Raw genomic sequence first — 25,033 nt, forward strand, 5'->3', positions numbered from 1 at the left:
CTGAGTGGAACTGACTTTGTGCTCGGGGCAGTTTTTGGATAGATGTCCGGTTTTGTTGCAGTTTCGACACTGGACGTTCTTGTCAGTATAGTATCTGTTTGACACCCGCTGCATCGCTATCCTGGCACCTTTGTCTCTGTTGTAGATCTGAGCCTGAAACACACACAGTTAATGCATCATTTATGTTGGTAGTGAGACTTAGTGTGTACTAACCCAGACGTTTTGCACCGACAAAAGAGTAAGTTCAACTGTCAATAATTCATTTTACAAGGATGAAAAATAAGTCTTGTGAGATAAGACTGTGCCATACCCTGTAATGACAGCAAAATATTGTTTTAGAAATCAAACATTACTTCTTACATATTACTTTGACTTATATCCTTATAGAGAACCAGTCCTAATTAACCAAACATTTGCACTGTGCACAATTGCAATATATATATATATATATATATATATATTTGGAGAAAAATGTTCTCTTAACACATGTTCACTTAAATACATCTCCCCTTCCTTTCCCCCTTTTCAGAAAATCGCTGTCATTTAGACCACAAGCAAAAACTATTTTGTAAAAAGACATCAGAAGACAAGAGTGGCTGAATGTCAGGATACATATTACATACTGCAAAGCTACTAGTTCCCACCTACCTCCATGTCTTTGTGAGAAACCAACCAGCTGCCTGCTTCGTCTTCAACATCTGGCAGGACAGAAAAATGCATTTTAAAATAAAGATAAAGAGATTTTAGTTGCTTAAGTTTCTGATTTTATTTTTAATAGTATATACTCATTCATGCACAATTTCAAGTATATTTTTGCTTTAATTTACCAAGAATGTGATACTGATCGCAGTCTTACAAGCAAACATTATTATGTTATTTTTCTGTAGTTTTTACGTTTGACAAGATGCAGCTATCCTGAAAAGGAAATCTTTAGGCTAAATAATTCCTGTCAACCACACACAAAAATACAATAAAAAATCCAAACATGTCAAAATGATTTTAAAATGATAGAAGATTAGAGTTGGGTATCGAGAACCAAGGAATTTTCTGAAATATGCTTTTATGAAGTGCACTTATCCATTCCAGAAAGTTTAGACCTACTGTGCACATATGTCTGTTTATGGCAGCCTAAATCTACAGAAAATAAAGCAGTTTTTTTTTTTTTGCTGTCAACATTTTTTTCTACTCAAACAGTATGACTAGAATTGGAACCAGGATTCAGTAACAACCAGATCTGATAAATTCTAGACAATATCCAACCCTATTAAGAACTCTAAACCCTGAGGAGTAAGTTTAGCTTCCTGTAAGGGAAGAACACACACACACACACACACACACACACACACACTGAAACTGACACAGTGGCAGCCCAGCACATCTGTATGAGAGTGGCACTAACAGCGCCCTGAGGGAGACCACTGTATTCTCCTCAGGCCCACAGAACTGTAACTGACATCCAGAAATCGTAACACACACACACACACACACACACACACACACACACACACACACACACACACACACACGTGTACTCAGCATAAATTATGTGCTGATAGCAACGACCCACACAGGTTCACATGCTTTCACAGACACATACAGACACACCCACGCATCGACCCCCACGATTAGCTGGTTGACAATCTTTAGCCTTTGGACAAACATACAGCCTTGAGCCATAATCAAATATTACAGTCTCCTTTCCACCTCTCTCTCTTTCTTTCTCTTTTTCTGACTCTCTCTATCCAGCCCCTTATCACAATTCTGCTCAGCCCTCCTTCCTTTGCTTTTGCTCTCTCTCCTTGTTTTCAACCTCTCTTTCCCCCCTCTCCTCCCTGGATGTGCGCCTGCAGAGGGAGGTTATCACCTCTCTTCTCTGTCAACCAAATTAAAATGGCTGCTGTTTGGATGGGGCTTCTTTCTGCCACGACCTTCACCTCCAAACACAAACACACACACACACCCTTGCAAGCAACTCACTGTCGTTGGCATCATAGCAAAATATCCTTTAGAGGGTGGTCTAGCTTGAATCAAGGCAGTTTTTCACAGCTCCTGACACGTTATATATATTTTGGAGATACACACCAGTGAACATATACTGTGTACAAGCCAACACAATGTATATCCTGTTTTTAAGAGGGGCACCTCCATCATCTCTGAAAGGAAACCCTAATACAGAAGACACACTGTCTACCAAAGAAATCAGTCCACCAAGACTTGAATTGATGATGCAGTCATGTGGCACTTATTTTGAAGTTGGTCCATTAAAACTGAATTACTATGTGGCTTTGTGGTACTCACAATGTGAATTTTACTTTAAGGTGGGTTTTTCCTTTAAGATTTATATCAATTTGAAGCAGTCACATTTTCTCCTGGCTCTCAAAATGACTGGGTGGTGACAATGTCAGTACAGTAGTTCAAATTCGAGTGCAAAGCAATGTGTGGTGACTGAGAATGTGTAGTGACTAACCTGAAACCAAACAGATACAAGATAAAAGCAGTAAAGAAAAAAAGCAGTATATAAAGAAATACAGAAAACACACAAAGTGCAATTGCCCTCACACATTTTTAAAGAGGGAAAAAGGGAGGATCATCAAAAAATAAAAAGCATTTAGTTGGTCTGCTTTAGTTTAGTGCTATTATTTTCATTAGTTGTCTTGCCTATAAATGTCAAAATCATGAACAATGTCCACAGTGACATCTTAAAATGTCACTTCTTAAAACAAATCCCCAAAGTTGACATGACATGAGAAAACCAGTAAATCCTCACATTGGAGAAGCTGGAACAGGCAACTGTTTGGCATTTTTGCTTGATAAATGACTCACACGATTAATCGATTATCAGAATAGTTTAAATAAAGCAGTTAATCGATGAATTGTCTCAGCTTTACTTTGGTTAAATAGCTAGGGGAGCCCTTTGAAAGGAGAAAGAAATCACAATGTGATAATTCATATTGTTTCTCACTGTCACACTGGAGTAAGAGTTATTCTAGTGTAGTTAGCTCTGGTTAGTGCAGTATAGAGAAGTGAATGGGGAACCTCTGCAGCGCTCACCTACTCTGAACAGACTGGGGGGCCTCTGCGTGACGTGTGTGTGTGTGTGTTTGTGTGTGTGTGTGTCCGTGCACGCCTAGTTGGTGTTACACAACAACCAGCACCCAGTCAATGGGCAGCTTAAAAAAAGGCAGGGGTGAAAGGTGTGTATGTGTGCGTAGAAGTGCGTCTCAGTGTGTGTGTAGGCGTTAGTGACTCAACGAAAGTCATTCCCAAAGCGTCTCCCGGGGGGACTCCCCAAATAAAGAGCAGGAAGCTTTCCCTTAATCTAAGGGCCCCCCATCTCACCAACACACACACGGATAAAGGGTGAAGCTCTTTGTCACGGCCGAGGAATCAAACACATGGGTGGAGGGGGGGGGGGGGGGGAAAGAAGAGAGGGTGGGTGGGGTCTGTTGCCTGTACACTCGGTGAAAATATGCTAATCGACCTTGAGGCCCTGTTCAAAACCAAACCATCAGAGCCGCTTGCTTCATCGTGGCCCAACTTATCTGAAGGAGTCTGGAGCTGAATAAGCAGATGGCAGAGGCTTCAACGAGCAGCTGAGCGGACGAGAGAGAGAGAGAGAGAGAGAGAGAGAGAGAGAGAGAGAGAGAGAGAGAGAGAGAGAGAGAGAGAGAGAGAGAGAGAGACCTCCGCCATGTTGACTACAACTGTTCAATTTCAACTGATCTAATGGCGAAGCATTTCTTACAGCCATTTTTAAAGTCCAATGATCCTAAAAGGAGGAATGTATGTGACCTCAGTTGGGGTCTGAAGGAAAACAAGGACGTCTTGAAAGATTTCCACTTGTATTCAATCAAACAATCAGAGAGAGAGAAATTTGAGAAAACAGCAAGTTCTGCGGGCTCCACTGATTTTTATTCTCATGGACAACTCGTACATTATCACATCACTCAGTCGTCGAGGGAAATTCGACACAATAGCGTGGAAGAGGGGGAGACAGAGAAACAGAGGGAGGGAAGGATCAGGGGAGAGGAGGCGACAGATGCTACCTGTCTGTCTCATAGGTACCCTGATTACTAGAAGATGAGGAGGAGAGGGGAGGAGGCTGCGTGCCAGTTCATCAGAGCCGGCAGAACAGAACAAAACACAGAAATTGTGTGTGTGTGTGTGTGAGGTGTGAGGGGGAGCTTATACGTGTGTGCGAATGCTCTGAATCTGTCCCTTCTACCAATGAGAACAGAACTGAAGTGTACGTGTGGTTAATGAACCATGAACACCCGGCTCTCCTGGGGTGACAAACACACGCACACACACAATCACGAAGGGAATATAAGCGACATCCTTCTCACGGGACAAGGTCCAGGCAGGGTGGTTTAAGTCTGATAACCCAAGGACAAGACTGAGAACGTCAAGACAGACACCCAAGCCTTCAATGTGGCAGTCTCTCCTGACAACCACCCTCAACTGTGAGCATTAACCAGTTTCCTACAATGTGATTGTGTGTGTCATCTACAAGCTGCTCTCCCTCTGTCTGTGCAACATCAAAGCCTTGGACTGACCTGCCTTGCCCCATCCCTCTTTTCCTGTCCCGACACTTAAACAGGCATCCCAAGCCACCCCGCCCATTGTATCACACTGTTGCCCAGGCCCATTAACACACAAACCAGCGTGCGCACACACATACACAAAACCATACACACACACACACACACACACACACACACACACACAAAATGGGAGTGAAAGAGAGGCCTTGCCCCCCAAATGGAGGTTATGTTTGATATTGAAGCGACAGGGCCGGATTATCAACACTATACATGACAATGGTGAGGGTGGGCCGGAGTGTGCAGGCTGTGTGTATGTGTGTGCACGAAAGAAAAGTGCTTTCTTTGTGACATCACCCTTGCCCTACAGCCTTGCCCTCTGCGAGGTTAAACACACCAAAAGGGTGGCTAAGTCAGACGTGCGCGCACACACACACACGCGCACACACACACGCGCACACAAAACCCATAGCTTTTCTACGCGCTTTTGTGTGACAGAAAAATCTGGCTGAGGGTGTAAAACACAATAGCAGAGGGAGCATGAGAACAAGTGAGATGAACAAGAACAGTGAGAGGAAGGGGGGGGGTAGGAGGAGAGGAGAGGCATGGGTATGGGCAGTGGAGCACATTACAGCACAACAAAAGAGTATCTGGCTGAATATCAAGCCCACCGGACAGCAAAGAGCATCCAGGTAGAGGAGGACTAAGTATTTATGGAAGACAGTGGGGGAGTGGGGAAAATTAGGCAGAGAAAATGAAAGGATATGCAAGAAAGAGATAGACACTGTCTGTGTGTGCGTGTGTAGAGATATTTGCCATGCAGGGAATAGATCAATAGCTGTACAGGTCTATTATAGATGAAAGCTGCAGATTTCATTTGGCTTCATTTCATGCTCTTTCTTTGCCCATCTTCACTGATCTCTCTTTTAGACAGAGAGGCTGAGAGAGAAAGAGATCCCAAGTTCACAAGATCAACTAAAATTAATTTCCAGTCCAAGTAAAAGCAGCTAGTCAACAGTCATTCACAAAACTGTGGCTTCTTGAAAATGGCTTAATTCGATCCTACATGAGCACACCATTTTCTGCCAAAAGTATACATCTATAAAGACCTGCCCCGGCAGAACCCAACTGGTGCTGACAAATTTGAGAATCCGACCTAACCCAAGACTTTATTTCATCCATTATTGATGTTAGCTCGCCAGGCAACACACACATTGACTAACCTGTCTCCTTCCTCCTTCCCACTGGGCATCGCTTAATGTTTTGTTTAGTTCATTTGACATTACAAGAAGGAGGACAATAAATCACACACAAAAATGTCAATGATAACACACTAACAAGAGAGAGAAAAAGCGACACATTTCTAAATAAATTACATTCCAAAATAATCAAAGCTATACTCAGCCCAAGGCTGACTACATCTAGTTCGGTAACAGAGCTCTTTCTGGCTAAGCTGCTACATGATGCTGGAAATCTACCTTTATTACAGTCCAAGACGCTTTCCTGAACATAACCCTGACATAACAGACTGGCATAGGCTATATATCATATGTGATCTTTAAAAGGAGATCTGAAAAGATGTTTTGTAATGAGTGATTTTACACAGATTTCTGCCATTGCAGCTTGGTGAAAAGCAGATGCCATCACCCTGGTCCTTGTTGAATCTGCCTTGTGTTCGGCCATCACATATTTAATCGCAGCCCGTCTCCGATTATCCATCCCCCGCGTGACAAGCCGAGTGTTCACCCCCTGCCAGCCCGTGCCACCTCCTCCCTTCCTCCTCGCCCCCTTCCACACCATGTTGGCAGCCAGGGCAGGGCAGGTGGCCAAACCTGTCAGTCAAAGCACCGTCGCCACGTGGCAATAGCACAGACACCAATTACCACACAGCAGGGGCGCGGCCTGGCAACCGCATGGCAACCACATGGTCCAATCAGGGTAGACAACAACAGGGACCAGAGAAGGCCAAGAAAAGTGTGTGAGTCTGTTTTCGTGTGTGTTTGTGTGTGTGTGTGTGTGTGTGTGTGTGTGTGTGTGTGTGTGTGTAAGTACAGCGTGTTACCATGTTCAAGTTATCCAAAACCGAGCCAGTGCATATCTGCAGGTTTGACAGGTAGTCATTGTGTCTTTTTAATATCCGTTAGCTGTCTATTAAGTGGAGATTTTCAATTGAAACGCAAAATTTATCTCCATCTATCTGTTGACAATCAGTGATTCTTATTAAACACACAATCATGACTCATGAGCAGTTCTGCTGGTCTCACCAATCATGCATCTATGTTTCAAAAAGAGGCTGAATCGAAATTTGACTTATTTAATTAGCCCAAACATGCTTGGATGGTTTGTGCCTATGACACATTACAGGAAAACAAAAAAAAAAAACGGTACAAGATCTCACTTTTAATTACAGTTTTTTTCAACATGCATGCTCTCTACTAAAGTGCTTCTGGACTTTTCCCTGATAATAAAAATGATAGTTTTTTAAGTCATATTGATCAATTGATGACTCAATAACAGATTACATCAGTGACAGACTTTAATAGCTTTGGACATGGAATTAACCTGGAGGTTATAGAAACTGATCTGGGGCTGTGAATTTATGGCTTTTTTGGTAATTTACATAACACAGCATTATCGTTTGAAAGGAACAAGAGAGGCTTTCAATTGGGAGGGAGATGAAACTGTCAAGACCAATTAGTTAGAACAACTGTCGTTTGTAGAGATACTATAAGTGAAACCAATATTGCATAGTAAAATAAATGTATTGAAATTATAGAATTACTTTAATACAAAACCTCCTCTTGGAATGGATATTATCTGGATCCACAAAATTAATATATTCTAAAACATTTTCCAAAAAAAAAAAATCATTCATTCATCAATCGATTAATTTGGCCATCAATTAATCATTTATGTCAAACAAAAACAGCAAACATGATCTTGTTCAGGCTTCTAAATTGCGAGGATCTGCTGGTTTTTTGTCTTGTGTGACAGCAAATTTGGATTTGGTTGAACAAAACAAGCAATTTGGTGAAATAACCTTGGGCTTTAGGAAATTATGATGGGCCTTTTTCACAATTTTCTGACATCTGGAAATAATTTAAAGTTTAACCATTTTACCTGTGAAGTAAGAGTTTTTACACAGTACAGTTTACACAGTTGCCCACATGAGAAAAAAAAAGATGATAGAAAAAGATAGTGTTGTATCAGTTGCAACACGTTTCATTCAATATGCCGTTTGTAGGGAAGGTCAGTCTGGAGGTTTAACCAAACCCAGTATTATGGCAGAGCAGTGTACTAGTCAACAAGTGTTTGTATTTTATGGCTAAAGACATACTTGTGTACGCAAGCACATAAAATATCACTGATAAAACTGACCAAATTATTCAGGGAGCCCCTTTTGTCTTGTGCAGCGAAACACACACCAACACACAGCGTCTGTAAGGGGCAAATATATTTTAATAAAACCAGTGAGTTGCAACCTCAATTTCATTTTGATGAATTTCCTCCTGCGGGAGTGAGCCAGGCAGTGGGCGGGAGGGCGGAAAGGCGGGAGAGGGAAGTGGGGTGATGGGGGCTGGGAGGCAGATAGAATTTTCATGATTGTTATTTTTGTTATTATACAGCGAGAGAAAGGGGGAGGGAGGGGGTAGATAAACGCTGTTGGTTAATCTGAGGCATTTTGCGGAGCGCTCCATTATCGGGCAGGTTGGGCACGTCGAGGGGGTTATTTTTCTGAGGGATCTTTGGCCCGGTAATTAAGCTCCATTCACCAGGCCCTGTTCCCCAAATTAAAAATTTGTCATTAAGTGGAATTTACCATAATGCCTTTTTATCTGCCGGCGCTTCAGCATGTCTGCATGCATGTGTGTGTGTGGAGGGTAGCGGTGAAGGAGGGGCTACAGGAGAGGGCAACCAATAAGGGGTTACACTGTGGTCACACGCACACACACACACACACACACACACACACACACACACACACACACACACACACTCTGAGGAGAAAGGGCAAATTGAAAAACTGAAATAATCCTGGACAGCAGCAAAAGCTGGCATGAGCAAACACAACACACACACACAAAATAATACACACAACCTTCAATCCTTCAAATCCACAGCCTTTGGGGTAATTAAATAATGGTGCTTTAAAGTTTTAATTTAGATTTGGCTTTTTCCTTCTTCCTCCTACTGTATGCCGCACAGCACACACACACACACACACACACACACACACACACACACACACACCCCAAAACAGCCAGTCACAGTGGGTTATAGACTTCCTCCAGCGAGATAGCCCTTGATGTGCAGGGTACATTGGAGAGAGTGAATGATTGAAGAGCAGAATCTCTGTCTCTATAGGCTTTATAAAACAATACAATTATTAGTCTTTAATTAGAGCAGCCCCTCTGTGGGACAGGGGACAGACAAAGAACAATAGAGGATTAGAAGAGGAGCTCCTAATATGGCTCTTTTATCGCTTCATTCAAATACAGTTTATAAATGCATCCAGCCGTCGTTTTCACCCAACAAAGTTGGAAGTTGGTGGTAGATTTGGGAGAGAATGGGAACAAAACAATATTACCTATTTAGGGCTGCAACTAAATCTAATATAATTTTGCTATTAATTCATCTACAGACTATGTCTTTAAATTATAGATTGTTAATAACATAAAATATCAAAAATAATGGGGCATTGTGGTGGGCTAGGGGTTTAAGGCTCTGACCATAAACCGCAGCGTCCCCAGTTTAAGTCTGGCAGAGGACTTTTGTTGTATATCGTTCTCAATCTCTCTCCTCTCATTTCTGTCATTGTCATTATTAAGAGGGGAAAGAATGAGCAGGAATAGAGGCCTGGCAGCATGATCAATACAGCACAAAAAGTCATAAAATAATAAGACAATAGCAGGAAACACCATTTTCTATTCCAGGCAATAGATGGTGTAGTGCTGTGTGTGAAAAGTATGAAATTCAATGTTAATGTTATAAAGCTAAAATACAAAAAATATAAGGCCCTAAATGAACAGAGGGGGGCTGGGGGTTAGAGGAAAAGCAGATGAGGAGGAGGAGGGTGAAAAGGAAGGAGGAAGAAGAGAGGAGGAGGGGGGGTAGACAGATGGCAGAGGTTATGCCTGGTTGAAAGGGGCAAGATGGGAGGAGGCTGTTCTGGGTCTTCAGGGTGTGTGTGTCTGTGTGTATGTACTCTGAGGAAATACCACACTTTACCCCCACTTCTCCACATGCAGAGCTCATCCTTAAGAAATCCCTCTTTCTCCCCTCTAGGTCCTCTTTCCCCCTTTTTTCCCCTTAGATTTCTTTCACTCAATTTCCCCATGATTCCTCATTTATAGATGTCAAAGGTGCATTAAATCCATCTAAATGACTGACCGACTTTTCCTTTATTAAATCCAGTTTTTGGCTCAGTTGATTCCATATTGGCTGCAGATTGTATTCAGTGATGAACAAAATAATTAGGTCTTCCTGCATCTGATTGACAGATAAAACCTGGTTAAGGTAAACTAGATAGAGCTGAACACCAACATGCTGTCAAAATCTGTAAATGTATGTGTGTGTGGAATGGCAGAATGGCAGGGGGAGAGTAGAGAGAGATAGGGGGTCTTATTTACTGTCGTTTAATTTGCTCCCCTCTGCTCCATCCATCCCTTGGTTTTTCTGACAGGTAATAAAAAGCGGGAGCTTTCCTGACAAGCCCATTTGAATTTGGATTGAATAATATAACTGTAGGGTTTCCCACATAACGCTCTGTCCAAGCGTGCAACGGTGCACAGACACTGGCAGCCCCTCTGCCTGCCAGGGTGTGAGTTCTGTGTGTGTGTGTGTGTGTGTGTGTGTGTGTGTGTGTGTGTGTAGGCGTGTACACACAGACAAACACACGGGTTCTTACGTCATGGTAGTTAATGCAACAACAACAATGAATTCCTGCAACTACCCACCATGCCACTCCCATATGCCAATCTCCACATCTCTGCCCAGCCTCTCCTCTTTTTCCTCACCCTCTCTTCTTCACTTTCTCCTTTATTCCCTCTTGCTGCTTCTGCACCTCTCTACTTCCCAAAATCCCTTCATCCCACCTCCTCTTCCTTCTTGTCTTACCTCACCCCCACCCCCACCCCCCCCACCCCCCGCTCTCGGTAGCTGCAGAAATCCCATTCCCCGTGGGGCAGGCTAAATTGAATTGGCGTGTTTATATGAACAACAGGGCCGTTGCTTTAATATACCTTAGAGTTTATGCCTAATGCCTCCCTGCTAATACCGCTGGAGCTCTCCGCCCTCGCTCAACACACATTGCTTTTATGGAAGTCATAAAAGAGAGAATAGCGAGGGAGGGGGATGGAGAGATACTCTGGGAGTGTGCTTGTGTTTGTAAGCAAGAGGGAGAAAGAGATGAAGAACTGAGAAGCCTGTTAATACATCTTAACAAGTTATCTGTTTTATCAGTCCTCTTTAAGATCATCCTATACAGTATCTCCTCGCTAGAAACACACACACACACCTCATCCCTCCAGTGTGGAGTGTGAATGAAAAGAAAAGAGGAGAGACAGAAAGGGAGGAAGATTTTTTTAAGATTAGTGAGTAATGCTGAATAAATATCCGGAGATTTGGTTGAGGGAGTCAGTCATGCTCGTCGACTTGCAAACATCCTCCATTTTCTCTCTGTCTCCCCCCTTCTTTCTTCCTTTGCTTTCTCTCCCCTGTCCCCTTTCTCTTCTGGCCCTGTGTCAGCCTACAAAGGGCCCACAGTACAAAGGAGAGAAACAGGCCTGAGACACTCAACCCAATTACTATTGATCAGTCTGCATTCAGAGGAGAAAAATGCACTCACCTGCACGCACGCACACACGCACACACACACACACACACACACACACAAAAATCTGTCCAGATAAAGAAAGTCCTGTAAGGTCAGGGACGGTTATTTTTCGCAGCTGATTTGTAATACTAACCACACAGGACGCTTAAAAGACAAAAAACCTTCAGGCTACATTACTGTTACCATTTCCATTCTATGGCCCAAAAATAGTGAGCTGCAACAGCACAACAGTCTGGTTTGTAGTTTAATTTTCATTTGTGTTGTAAAAAGCACAGTAGCTACAAACTGGAAGAGAGGTGATAAATCTACCGGAACAGGACACTGATATATCCATTTATGTTTATGTCAAAGTAGATGTTGCTACTGAGTGACAAACAACAGTTTAGACAAAAAGATAAGGTAGGAAAACAGACAAACCAGAGAAGAAGTATATAAGGTATATTGGTGGTAAGTAACTAAACAAAAATTATTTCTGTAGGCTATGAGAATATCAAACCATTACACAGTATTATAACAAATTGAAACCATTCAGTGCTGATACATATTTGCTATTTAATTGTTTACGTTGTTACTATACATTTTTTAAATCCCAAAATCATCTTAACAATGGACCTGTCAGTACATTTGACACAAATCGCCTTTAACACCGAGATATTGCTTTTCTTCTCAGATCTTTTCATATTTGGGATACTGTATCTTTACTTGTACAGCAGGTTTAGAATTTAGAAAAGTCATATTTTAGAACAAATTCGTCATTAAAACCTGAATCCTTAAAGGCTAGATATAGAGAAATTTCATCATGCAACTAAATATACATAGCCATAGTTCATTAGTTTGAAAGACATTTAAATCTGCTAAAAAGGTGGGAAAACTGAAGAACAATCAAAGTACTTCTAGAATCTAGCTTTAATAATAATATATTTTTTTTTATTTGCTTTTGCTGACAATTAACATGTTTTAATTCAATACCCACAGAAATTCAGAAACCCGCTTCGGCAGGATTATTTAAACCAGTTGGATGAATCAAATTAAATCACAAATTAGCTTCTCACACTAAGTAACTGATTTTGACATTTACTCCACTAACTTTGTCAAAATTCAAATTCAATTTTGGTAAGACTGTTTATAAATCCTGTTCTAACTAATACAAATGATGAAAAACAAATATCATTTGAAGGTATTCAATTTTGATTAGTTGAATTCTATTTGGTGATAAGTACAAGTATAAACTGCTGCTGCTGCTTCTGTCTAGCTGATCCACAAAAAAAAGAACATAAATCAGTATGGAAAGACTGCGTAAAGCCCAAATGCTTTTCTATTTCAGGATCCCTAACCAAAACCTTTCAAAGTTTGCAAAGCCCTGCTCGTAGGTGTATGAACCCACACACACACACACACACACACACACACACACACACACACACACACACACACACACACACACACACACACACTCACACAAAACAAGTCTCACATTAAGGGTGTGATGAACTCTGCGTGTTGTCTGGAAGCCTGCACCAAAATATCAATGCCTAAACTCCCCAACGAGTTGGTAACTATCTCCTTTGCTCTGATTTTATCCTCAATAATTAATTTTCTCTCCCAACACCGACTTCGGCTTTATCGGTCGCTTGCCGCCAGAATCTCAGCATTCCATTTAACCATAATCCCCCGGATAAAGGGGCAGCCTAGGTGTGCTAATGCACAGGCATGCGTGCACGCAGGAACACGTGCACGAGCAGAGACTTAAACTTCATTCACAGACACATAATGTTATAAAGCAGGTACACAGATTTGCAAGGGCAACCAGTCATACTCACGCTGGGCCGTTTTTCCAACAAAGGAAATGTACCCCAATGATAATCACCATTTACCACATTAAGACACATCAAGCCTTTCTGATGAAGTCTGAATATTCAGAATGTGGACACAGTGTTTACTGTCAGCTGTGGGACCTCTCAAACAGATCCCAGATACAAGCTGGATTAGCACAGGAAAGCCTTTAGCATGAATCCTGACCCTGTGAGACCGGCATAGCAACAGCCACGTAACCAGGGCCTGGTCTTGTTGTATGGAAGGATGGTTGGGAATGGGAGTGGAGGAATAAAGAGATGGGATGGATGGAGGGAGGGGTGGAGCTGAAGGGTTAGGGGAAGAAAGGTGGAGTGCGGGTGTGGATACACGCTGAAGTTGAATTTCTGAGACACCCTTAGCCTGTGCTCGCTTTAGTAATATTCAAGAGATCATGCCGATAAATTAACTTTCGCCTATGACCGCATGAAAATCATTTCACTATTGATCACACCAGTGTATTCTTTTCTTAAATATTCAGTTGTTTCAGACACAGGCTACATCTAAGCATGTAAGGGCTGTGAGTGTGCTTTAACCTTATTTAGTGCCAGCGTTCAAAGGAGATGTGGCAGAGGAAGCAGCATCCAACAAGCGTGACAGTATACTGCCAGTCAAGATCTTCTGAACATCCTCTATTTTAGCATTTTCTGTTAGATTTCAAGAAATGCACCCACTGAAAATATCCTTACATTAGAACACGTGAGTAAAGAATAGCCTGAAAATGATGAAATGGCCTAAATCCTGATCAGTCTGATTCATCTAATAATTGAGACAAGCACTATCTACATGTTTTTTTAGATTAATTACTTCTTTCAGATATGAGCCTTTTTCTTTTACCATTCTTACATCCGTCAGAGAAGAAATACCTGCATTTCATCTGTTAAGAGTTGGCATTTGCTTCCCATGATGACTGGTTAAGTCTTTAGCGTGTTCCACTAAACACCTAAATCCTTGGTATTTAAGGGCCTATTAACTGGCAAGCTCTGGGATCCTAATGGGACTCCTAATTAGTGCTTTACTGAAGGCAGGTGTGATGGAAAGGTCTACTAGTTAAGCTTACACATGTCATAAACACATCGTGCTTAGAGAGTACTAGCATCAATATATAGCAATGAAACAACACATAACGGTGGGTAAAATCAGAATACAATAACAGAGAAACAAAGGGCAAAGAAATAAGCAAAGACAGAAGGGAAAAGAGGAAGGGAAAGTGAGTGAGAGAGATGGAAACAGAAAGAGAAAGAGAGGAGGGCGAGGGAAGGGCTAGATTGACTGAAATATGGTGAGTGCCAGCTAGGCCAGACCAGGCCCAGCTGCTCTCTGTCTGACGAGTGCCTTAATTAAGAGACATGAGGAGAAGCCTTGGAATGGCCACATACACACTGCCAGGAGCCTCTGGAGAGGAAACTGCTAAACAGGCACTGTGTGGTACACTGCCAAGACACACACACACACACACACACACACACACACACACACACACACACACCCCTCTGGGACCTTGTGAAAAACATTGGCCAGCTATTATTAGGCAACCCTTTGCATACCGGGGCAAGTGTACTAACCCTAAATGTGCGTATTTGTGTGTTCTCCCTCTTATCCTGTTGACTGTTAAACTGAACTTCTTATTCCAAAACAGCTCTCCTCACAGAAGAAGAGGGGAGAGGAAAAAGGGGGAGAAGAACGAGGCGAGGGGAGAGGAGGTGATTTTGTGGATCCATGACTGCCCCCCCCCGACCCTCTTCCTCATCCCAAAAACGTATTAATATTAATACATAACCCTTCCCTTCCAGAATCCCCCCCCCCAAAAAAAAAATCACCACCCTAGGCTACCAGTTAATAAAGCCCTCTCGACGACCCCTCCCAGCCCAAAAAAACAAAGAAAGACAATAAGAGGAAAGTTCTCTGGCCAAATAAGAGAACAGAAATTAATACAGTCCCACGGGACCTCCATCTGTCCCACTGTCACCCCCCACAATAATTTGATTTCCTATTAAGTGATTGCTTAATTATAATGATTATTATTGGTAATTGTAATTGACTTTTTTTTCCTCTGCTAGTCTCATCTCTGTCCCTTCTCTCCCGACCTTCTCCTCAGGTCTTCTAAAAGGACAAGACGGGTGGTGAAAATGCACAAGGGAGTGAAGAAGATGGGGAAAAGGTGGTGTAAATCAGGCCAAACTGAATGGCACTTGACAATATGACATTTAAATTAGTGTGCTGCCCGCCAGAACATACAATGCGATTGGGATTAAGGTATCGAGCTTTGGAAGTTTTATTTAATCATACATGAGTGTGTTTCAGTGTGTGTGTTTGTGTGTGTGTGTGTGTGTGTGTGTGTATTCGTCTAGATGTCTTGTATGTCATGTAGCTTCGGGGCACAATGTCTGCTGCAGGTCTCCTTAGAAAAGAGATTCTTGCTCTCAATGGGATATCCTGGTTAAATAAAGGTTAAAGAAGAAGACAGAGATTCCTATTCAAACCCCCCCACACACACACACACACACACACACACTCACTCACTCTAAACTACAGCAGGGACCCTCTGGTCTCCAGTTTATTACCCCTTCCTCCAGGCTACAGTTACTGAAAATGGGAGGTTGAAGGTTTTTTACTATTAAAAAACCACAACTTCACCTTCATTCTGACACATTCAGTGGCAAATTTGACGTTTAAAAACACAAAAATCAAAAACCGCAGTTCAAAAGCGCCACATAAAAACCATACAGTGCTGAAGACTATTTCATTTAATGTCACATTCTTTCTCTATTCGGAACTAAAGACGGTGAAACTTCGTTCCAGTGGGCCAGGGCACGGTTATTGGGCTCACCTCAGGCGTGGTGAGGCTGACACCAGCTCGCACACACAAACACACACACACACACACACACACTTTTGTCTTTAGATGCACACACCTTCACACTCCAACACACACAACATCCAACCTCGCATCACACCTTCACTTTCACTGTAAAATGTTCTCTCATTTCCACAACGCAAAATATCAAACTGTAACTATTGTGTTCCATAATAAATATCTTTAACAGGAGTCTTACTCATAATAAGAAATGTTCAAATGTTCATGTTTAAATCTAAATGCCATCCATCAACAGTAGACGCCTGGCCTGTGGTGTGTGGGGGTATCTGTAAATTTAGTCGAAAATGTTTTCTACTAGATTATATTTAAATGCTGCTCCTTACTCACGCTGAAGAACAAACAGCCACATTAATACAAATGAGCACCTGCAGTTGCAACCGCAGATGTCTGTGGGTGTTTTTTAGTCAAAGTTTCCAAGAAAAAAAATAGAGAAATTTTCATAGATTATTTTAACAAAGATTACTTTCAGACAGGATGGCTTGTCCCTTGCAGATGCAGATAAATGTGGTATAAATAAACTCTACATATAAGCACAAAAGACAGACATTCGGCAGAAGAAGCACAGCTGAAATTAGAATGTCTGCAGTAACTAATAGCAGGTTAATAATCTGACAATAATTCTGCCTTATAAACACAAATAGAGGTAGAAAAACATTACACTAAACATACATGAAACATTATTAAAATTAAATTGCTGTAAAATACATCTTTTTGCCTACATCACATCCATCATAAAATTGTGACTGCTCAAATTGCATCAACTTAAAGCTTCAAACAAACCGATTCAAATGTGGCTGACATGTTACGAATCTGAAACAGCTCACAAGATAAACAGCTGTACTTGGAAAAACACAGCATCGAAACCAGATTTGCAGTTTTTGTATGGAGCCACATCAGGTCAAGTGTTATCTGAGACGGTTGGACTGTAAGAACTACACACAGACTGACAGATGGCGCTGGATGTCAGTGAGTGCAGACAGAGATCCAGCCGTGTTAGAGCCACTCTGAGAGCTTAGCCTGGAGACAAACCGGCCCTGACCGACAGCAACACCGTGGCCGATCCTTTTCAAGGCCTGTCTCATCCACTTTAGCTTACCCACTCTCATCTCTTTCTCCCTCTGTCTGATGCTGAGCCCCACTGTCTGTCCATTCACCCAGATTTCTTTGGACGTAAAGTTGTCCAAAGTGCTGCTTCACATTCCTTCTGATTTGATCTGAATTTCTACTGACTCCTTCCTGCTGTTCTTACTTGTGTAAACATCCAATTTTCCTACATTTTTAGGAAAATGCTGTGAAAACTAGAGGTACCTGGGTCTAATGTAAAGGAAGGATAAAACAATTGACAGAATTGAATTGACAGTGGATCTGTTCAGCAATGACATGAACAATGAGAGGAACAATGAAAAGTGAAATGAGACAGAAAAAAGGCAATTTATTGAAACGTCCTTCATGTTTGTGCATACTTTTAGTAAAATAGTTCTTTAGGTGAGATCATGGAAACGAGAGTCATCTTGCACTAAACATCATACTCGCTGATGAGTATGTCCAAAAATGATAAAACACCTCTAATGATTCTAAATAACAAACACATCTTTTCAATAAGCAAATTATAACGTAGAGACCAAATGCTGAATTTATTTTGACAAATAAGTCGACCCCAGAGAAAACTCAAGGACGCGATAATGAACACGGCCGCTTACTGAAGGGATTTTTCATATTACAAAGAAAGTGCTGTTTCATTTACCAGATTACAGTTGTCATTACATTTCAGAGGCCTGCTGGCATCGAATGATTGTTCAATCAAAAGCCTTTTTAAAAATGAAAGCATCGGGCTTTCAACTGAATTTCTACGATTATTTTGCATGCGCTAATATTAGGCCTACACAGTAGTCTCATCTAATTTACATATTCTCTGTAAAAACTGGATAATACAAGTCAAACTATGGCACAGCGATTTCATAGTGTGTGTGTGTGTGTGTGTGCCTGTTCAAACACACTGTGTGGTAGCGTGGGTGTGGCGTTACACCTCGTGTGGCACTGGGCAGCCAAGATAAGAGCTGATCCTATCCATGCCTCCCTTCTGCAGCGCCCACCCACAACACACACACACACACACACCTACTGTGGTACCCAACATGCCATTATAATCTCATTTTACAATCCTGATGCCCACAAACACACAGACAAGCCAACTAAATCCATATTTCACTCTATTCGTACAGTACACTGGCATGTGAGTCAAGATGATACACACTTCAAAATATACAAAGGCCAACTGAGGTCTCAGAGTGAATGAAGCTGCGGGAAAAAGCTTCAGGCCCAAAGCAGCTTCACTCATTCACACACACATTACAAGTCAGAGTGAAAACACTCAATCTACTGCTTTTAACACACAAATCTGAGACTATAAAAACATTTTTGTTATGCCTAGGCAATCTGAACAGCATGACAAAAGTGTAAAGAACAATACAGCAGAGAGAAAATTATGCTTCAAGAGAGGAGAGGAGAAAAGGATAGAAGAGAAGAGAAGAGCTTACCTTCCTCCTCTGTGCGATAGAGAGAGCTAACCTTTGGGTACAATCACACAAACACACTCCCTTCTCTCTAATTCACCAAGACTTTCAATGAAGCATACACACACACACACCCCGACACACACTCAGACTCTGATGTGATCGGCCACCCCGATAGCGAGCCAGAGCTGACTCTCTAAGCCTCAAACAAAGTTTGGTGTGCACTGACCAAGACCGAGGGGACAAAAAAAACCGAATGAGAGAACTGGGGGGAGCAACAGAGAAAGAAAAAAAAAGTGTGACCACTGAGTCAAGTTTAACCACTTACGATTCAAGTTTAGCTTCAGCACACCCCGCCTACACCCCGGATTCATTCACGGGCATGTACACGCACACCTCTCTGGGTGGGAGAGGCACTGAGCTGGATTTTGGGAAGCCCTGCTTTTTCTCTCTTGTTCCATCTGGTTGCTGCTGCATGGCTGCCGGACAGGCAGACGGCCCTCGCTCATCCCCCTTTTCTCTACTATCTTTTCCTTATCCAATGTCCCTACAGATCCACCCACCAACAGCTGCCCCTGTACAGCCAGGTGACAAATAGCTACTCGGGCTGTGTGTGCATGTGTGTCCGTGTGTTTGATAAAAACCATATGTGAAGGAGTGAGAAAAGATTAGATGGTAAAAGTATGTGAACAAGTGACACCACGTAAAAGAGAGACAGAACGGGAAAGAGGATGAAAGGATTCAATTTCTGTAAGGTGAAAGGGGGAGACTAAGTGTAGTGAATGTGATTTGATGGTGATGATGAGATGGGGTTTAGGCGTACAAATACTATTAGTCACTGTTGTGCAAACCTGTTACTCACTCACACACACACACACACACACAAACAAATGTGAAAAAACAAGCTAGGCTCCCAGGCTACAGGAGTCAACACACAACATGGCATATAAAAACAGAAATCAATCTTTAGATTTATCCAACAGCCCTGGGTTATGGATGGTTCTGTAGCCATAAAAATTCAACCAGCCATATCTCAGTGACCTAAAGTTGTCTGTCTCGCTCTACATTTCTTTGTAAAATAAAAAAGTGAAACAAATTCCCAGAAGCAGAAAATAAGTCAGTGTACTATCTCGCAAGCATAATTAAACCTATACCAGCAAAGAGGTCAAGAGGAGGAATAATCAAAACTGTGTCCCCAGTCCCATTGTATACAGTATGTACTATATACACATTTTCATAGAATAATGTTTTTGCAGTAAGTGCACAAAAAAATCAATACACTAAGGAAATTATGCAATATGTAAGCTGACTGACACCAATCAAACTGCAATTTTGGATCGCCACTAGGGCGATAATTTTCATTATCGATTAATGTGACTATTATTTTGTCAATTAACCTGTGATTTTTTTTTATTTAGAGAAAGTTTGAATATAGTCTATCTTCAGTTTCCCAGAGCTCAAGGTTACATCTTCAAAGGTCTTGCTTGGTTCGATCTACAGTCCAAAACCCAAAGATATTTAGTTCACAATGATATAAAACACAACATATCCTCACATTTAAGGTGCTAAAACCAGCAAAAGCTTGGCATTTCTGCTTGAAAGGTAAATCAAAAATATTTTTTGACTCACCGATTAATCTTCTGTCGATACACTAATCGTTTGAGCTCTAAACGCCACTGCCAATTAAACTTCATAAACAGAAAGCAAAATGATCAAAATTGAATAGTATTTAATGTCAAAGATTTAATAGTACTTATTTATTGTTTTCCAAGATTTTCTTCAAGCTGTCTCTCCACCAACTTGATTTTCTTTAATGTTTTGCAGTTGTGACCAGCTCTTTCAATTCCCTTGTGCAATGCATTGTGGGAAAATAGTCAACAGCACACTCAAAAATCAAGCATTTTTTAGTATACATACTGTTTTGAGTATACTAAAAGGCCATGGTTGGCAAGGTTTCCCCAAAGAAATTGTTTAGCAGAGGTGGTAGATCTTCATGCATCTTAGTATCCACTTAGATAGCAGATGATGGCCCAGGCAGACTCATATGAGTCATTAATATATATATATATATATATATATATATATATATATATACATACACATATACACATATACACATACACACACACACACACACACACAGTATTTTCCGTGTGAAATAGCATCTCTGCTCTTTTGGTTAACAGTTAATGTTTTGTTTCAGGCCCACTTCGGCAATAAAACACTGTGGGGGACCCTACCTGGCGTATTCTATATTTTTCTTATTGTCAACAAATCGCACGAAAAGACCAAAAACCAACAAAGTGTTAGTTTGCTTCTCCATGCTGTCGGACTTTCCTACCCTATCTGTGGCTCCCAGCCTCAAGCCGATTTGTTCCTACTGAAGACTTGATCTTTAAAAACAGCTCATAAATATATTGTTTAATTTTCAGAAAAGGCTCACTAATTTCCTAAAACAGCTGGACAAGGTAGTTATGTTACTCAAACAGGAGTAAACAGTTTGTTGGAGACTATTTTCAGCTGCGGATTAATACACATTTGGTTCACTACTGCATATTTACAGCAGCAGGACTGACTGAAAGTACAGCACCCATGTTCATTCTAATAAATGAAGATGTCACCCAGTGCAAAAGTGTGACTCATTGATATAAATATCCATTATATATGACATATATAATGGAACTCTATGGCACAGAGGAATAAGCTACATCAAGCTTTACCTGCACAGGCAATACTTATTAGGATTGGTTTTGGTCTTTTCATGGCATTCATGACAATAAGAAAAATATATTTTGCCACTTTTTCAGTGTGAACACACATAACCCCTACTTAGAATTACTGTGTAGTATCAAATTAGCTCCCAGCTCAAGACTATTGAGGCTCGTCCCTCGAATTTCCTTGCTTTTTTTTTTTTTTAAACTAGACCCTCCCCCATTCCTCCCACTTTAAGATCCCTTCCACACCACACCCATGACCCCCCATGTGCAGACATGAGGTCAAGCTCCAAAGATCACAGAGAGAAGCCAGACAAGAGAGAGAGAGAGAGAGAAAGGGAGCAAAAGAGTCAGAGACCTAAAATCCTTCTTTCCTCCTAAAACCAGGCCAAAACCTCAAGCCTTCCCATCAGCTCCAGACCCCCTCCTTTAGCCCAGTTGTGTGTAGAGGAGGCAGTGAGCACTCTTGCAGAAACATCAGCCCAGGGAAATTCAAATGAGGAAGAAACAGTGAGAGAGACACAGAAAGAGGGAGAAAGGGAGAGAGCGAGAGAGAGAGAGACAGAGAGAGAGCACACAATAGTGAGAAAATAGGATAAAAGAATGAGATGGGAGAGCGTTAGGTAGGAGGGAGAAGGAGGGGTTAGCGGGAGAAGAGCTGGAGAGGTTGCTGAGGCTGCAGGTTAAGATAATGTGTAGATCTGAAGAGATTTGCAGGGAACATTTTTATTCATTTTTTGATTACTCCCATATCTCCCGACCTCCCCTTCTGCGTTGTTGTCTCTCCGTTTGTTTGTTTTTGGCATTAGTGTTATGAATGTTGGTATGCGTGTGTATGTACACATGCATGCTGATTAGAACTGGAATATTTTATAAACACAAATATTCACACTCACACAAGCCCTCATGCACATATCAATACATAATGCACACAAACATACTTAAAGATGCATCAGAGAAGCAAGCGGCTGGGCAGACAGTGCCAAGAATGCTAAGAGCTTACAAATTCGTAAAACATGCAGACACAGATGCTGCATGTGTACATACAAACGTGCACACACAGATTGTTCACAGTGTAGCCCGCCTCTGTGCCCGCTCCTTATCAATGTGCTGCAGGTAGGTTAAGTGTTCTGAATGAGCTCGACCATACAAAATTATTAAAATGCACAAAAACATATCACAAAGGTCTGAACAATGCTCAACGGACAGAGTACAAACAGTACACACACATAGATGAGGCCACACATACACAAAGACACACCTGCATTGCTGTCAGACCCTCCCTCAAGGTTGAGTGAGATGGACTGGTCTCCATCCTGGTTCCCTGGACCTAGGATCATCCAGTTCTCCAGACCATCAGAATCAGAAGAATCAGATGATTCAGACGATTTAGACTCAGACTTTGATTCCGACTCTTCTGAATCAGATTCTGAGCTGCTGGAGTCCACAGTCACTGGCACACTGAGACTCCTCTTCCTTTTCTGGGTTCTCTAGATGACAAAACAACAACCATATTGTAGATGTCAATACAAAGCTTTCAGTTGCGCCATTATGCATCCCTTAAGTTAAACTTTTGGGTGATGCACCGCTACAGCAGCAAATTTACTAGCATTGCCATATGCCCCACACAGAAATCAGTCAGCTAGCTGAAAATGGCCACTGGACAGTAGCTGACAAAATAGCAGCCAGCACTGTGAATTCAGAGTAAAGGAAACACAAAATAGCCAAAGTGGGACTAAAAATCAGGGATTGCTTAAAAAATTACATTTCTACAAATTGCAAGTAGTAAATCTGCAACCCTTATTAATGTAAACTCCAGATGTGCCGTGCGTGAATGGAAAGCTTTACAAGTGTAACAACAGTAACTAAGGGTGGTGGGGCATAGCAAACAATCAATTTCTTCTACACAAGCAGTCCCACAAAGCATCTCACTCTTTGCTCTCTACCTGTTGGGCCGGGGTGGAAGTCTGCAGCCGCTGTAAGCCTTGACCCTTCAAGGCACAGACCCCTTCATCATCATCAGCAGTGTCATCCTCAGAGATAGAGATGACATCGGGGCTGGAGTCAATCACGATGACCTCCTCAAAAAGTGATGACGACGACCTCTGACCTTTCGGGTTATTTTTCCCCTTCTTCTGTTTATCATGCTTCTCTCTCTTCTTCTTCAGGTGTTGCAGTAACTTGCTCAAATTAGGTGACGGAGGCCTACTTTCTCCAGTGTGTTCCTGTACTCCGTCAGCATCGGCAGTCTCCGTCACCTCAAGCTGCTGGCTGTCCTGGCCCTCCGCCTTCTCTCCTCCATCCTCCTGCTCCTCCATCTCCCCAGCATTAGAAGAGTAGTGGAGCTGGCTATAAAGGCGGAACTCCAGCTCACTGTTGGCCTCTGACCCCTCAGAGTCCCCTTCATCGTCTCGGTAGAGATCATCCTCCAACGCCTCCCGATCCTGGTACATACAGTACATCACCCCAAAACACACTCAGTACACACGCACACAACTTACCAACATTCAAACACACACACACCTCGGGAGACAGTGTGCTCAGTGGCTGATAAAAGGGATAAAAGCACACAAAACCAAGATGAATTATTAGTCATCACAATTACTAAATTGTTATTATATTGCAATCCAAAAAAGACGATTAATCAATCACCAAAATAGCTAATGATTAATTTTCAAATTTTTCTAAATTTATCAATTGATCAACTAATCGGTTTAGCACTAAACACATTTTTAAATTGATTTCGTGCTTTCTAGGCAGCCACTGGTTACCCTCACCAGTATCATTAAGTAGCTTTGGATAGGTCATCCATAGCAGCAAAGACTTTTTTATCAGAGTCGTGTTATCATTAAACGGTTACACAGTTTAAAGCATTGACTCTTTTGATGTCTTATACGTGGTCCATTCAATTGCTGGTCAGACGTTGCATCATCTCAACAGTATTATATTCAAAAGCCACATTTTTGGAAAAATCTAAACCAGAAGACAACAATTAGTAAAAAATGGACATACTTTGTATGGCAATTTGGTAGTTTGCTGCTCTGCTGCAGCCAACTTTTGAGTCTTACATGTTTGCCACAAGATGATGAATATCCTAATATCAATTATGATACCTTTACTAAGGATGTTGAATAAAAAACAAGTACCAATCCAATACCAATGTTGTTTTTAATATTTCCCATTTAAAATCTGTGTGTGTATGTTTGTATATGCCACTCTCTTAATGTATTTAACATGGATCTGTCACATCCGGGTGATGCCCAATCCACCAGTAACAATTCAGGATATCCAGTTGGTACATTATTACCAGGATTGTCTGTTAATTATTTTTACAGTTATATCGACTATTATCTACAACACAGAAGAATAAGTGAACACAGGCCAGCATCAATTACCGGAAGAGCACAGGCTTTGGTCTTGTTCTGAAATCCATAAGGGCTTGTTAACAAAGCTGAGAGAGAGCATGGATCAGCTGTAGACTGTTTTATCAGAGCTTTGGTGCTAAGAAACAGCTTGGATCCAGGTTTATCACCTGTGAAAGTGTGATGATGTCAACAAACACTTTAACACGTCATAATCTGCGGCCCACTTTGAATGATTGTGTTAGAAACTGTGAAATTATCTTCTTACTACATTCTGTAAAACACACACTGTGTTGCAAATGTTCCCAATCTCTGTCACTCTAACGCGCACGCACACAC

The 25,033-nt window shown here is 41.6% G+C and overlaps 1 protein-coding gene across 1 annotated transcript in view; it reads right to left on the reverse strand.

The window, feature by feature from the left end:
- zcchc7 (zinc finger, CCHC domain containing 7) overlaps positions 1-25,033 on the reverse strand; it is a 48,705-nt gene that overhangs the window by 21,335 nt on the left and 2,337 nt on the right. Inside the window, exons 2-5 of the mRNA XM_044190144.1 lie at positions 23,279-23,879; positions 22,594-22,822; positions 649-698; positions 16-153 (exon numbers count right to left, since the gene is read on the reverse strand). Coding sequence (XP_044046079.1) covers positions 16-153; positions 649-698; positions 22,594-22,822; positions 23,279-23,794 — 933 coding nt within the window. The 5' untranslated portion in view covers positions 23,795-23,879. The remainder of the gene's footprint in view (positions 1-15; positions 154-648; positions 699-22,593; positions 22,823-23,278; positions 23,880-25,033) is intronic.

This window comes from Siniperca chuatsi, linkage group LG3 (assembly GCF_020085105.1).
Source record: "Siniperca chuatsi isolate FFG_IHB_CAS linkage group LG3, ASM2008510v1, whole genome shotgun sequence".
In the NCBI taxonomy this organism is placed as follows: domain Eukaryota; kingdom Metazoa; phylum Chordata; class Actinopteri; order Centrarchiformes; family Sinipercidae; genus Siniperca; species Siniperca chuatsi.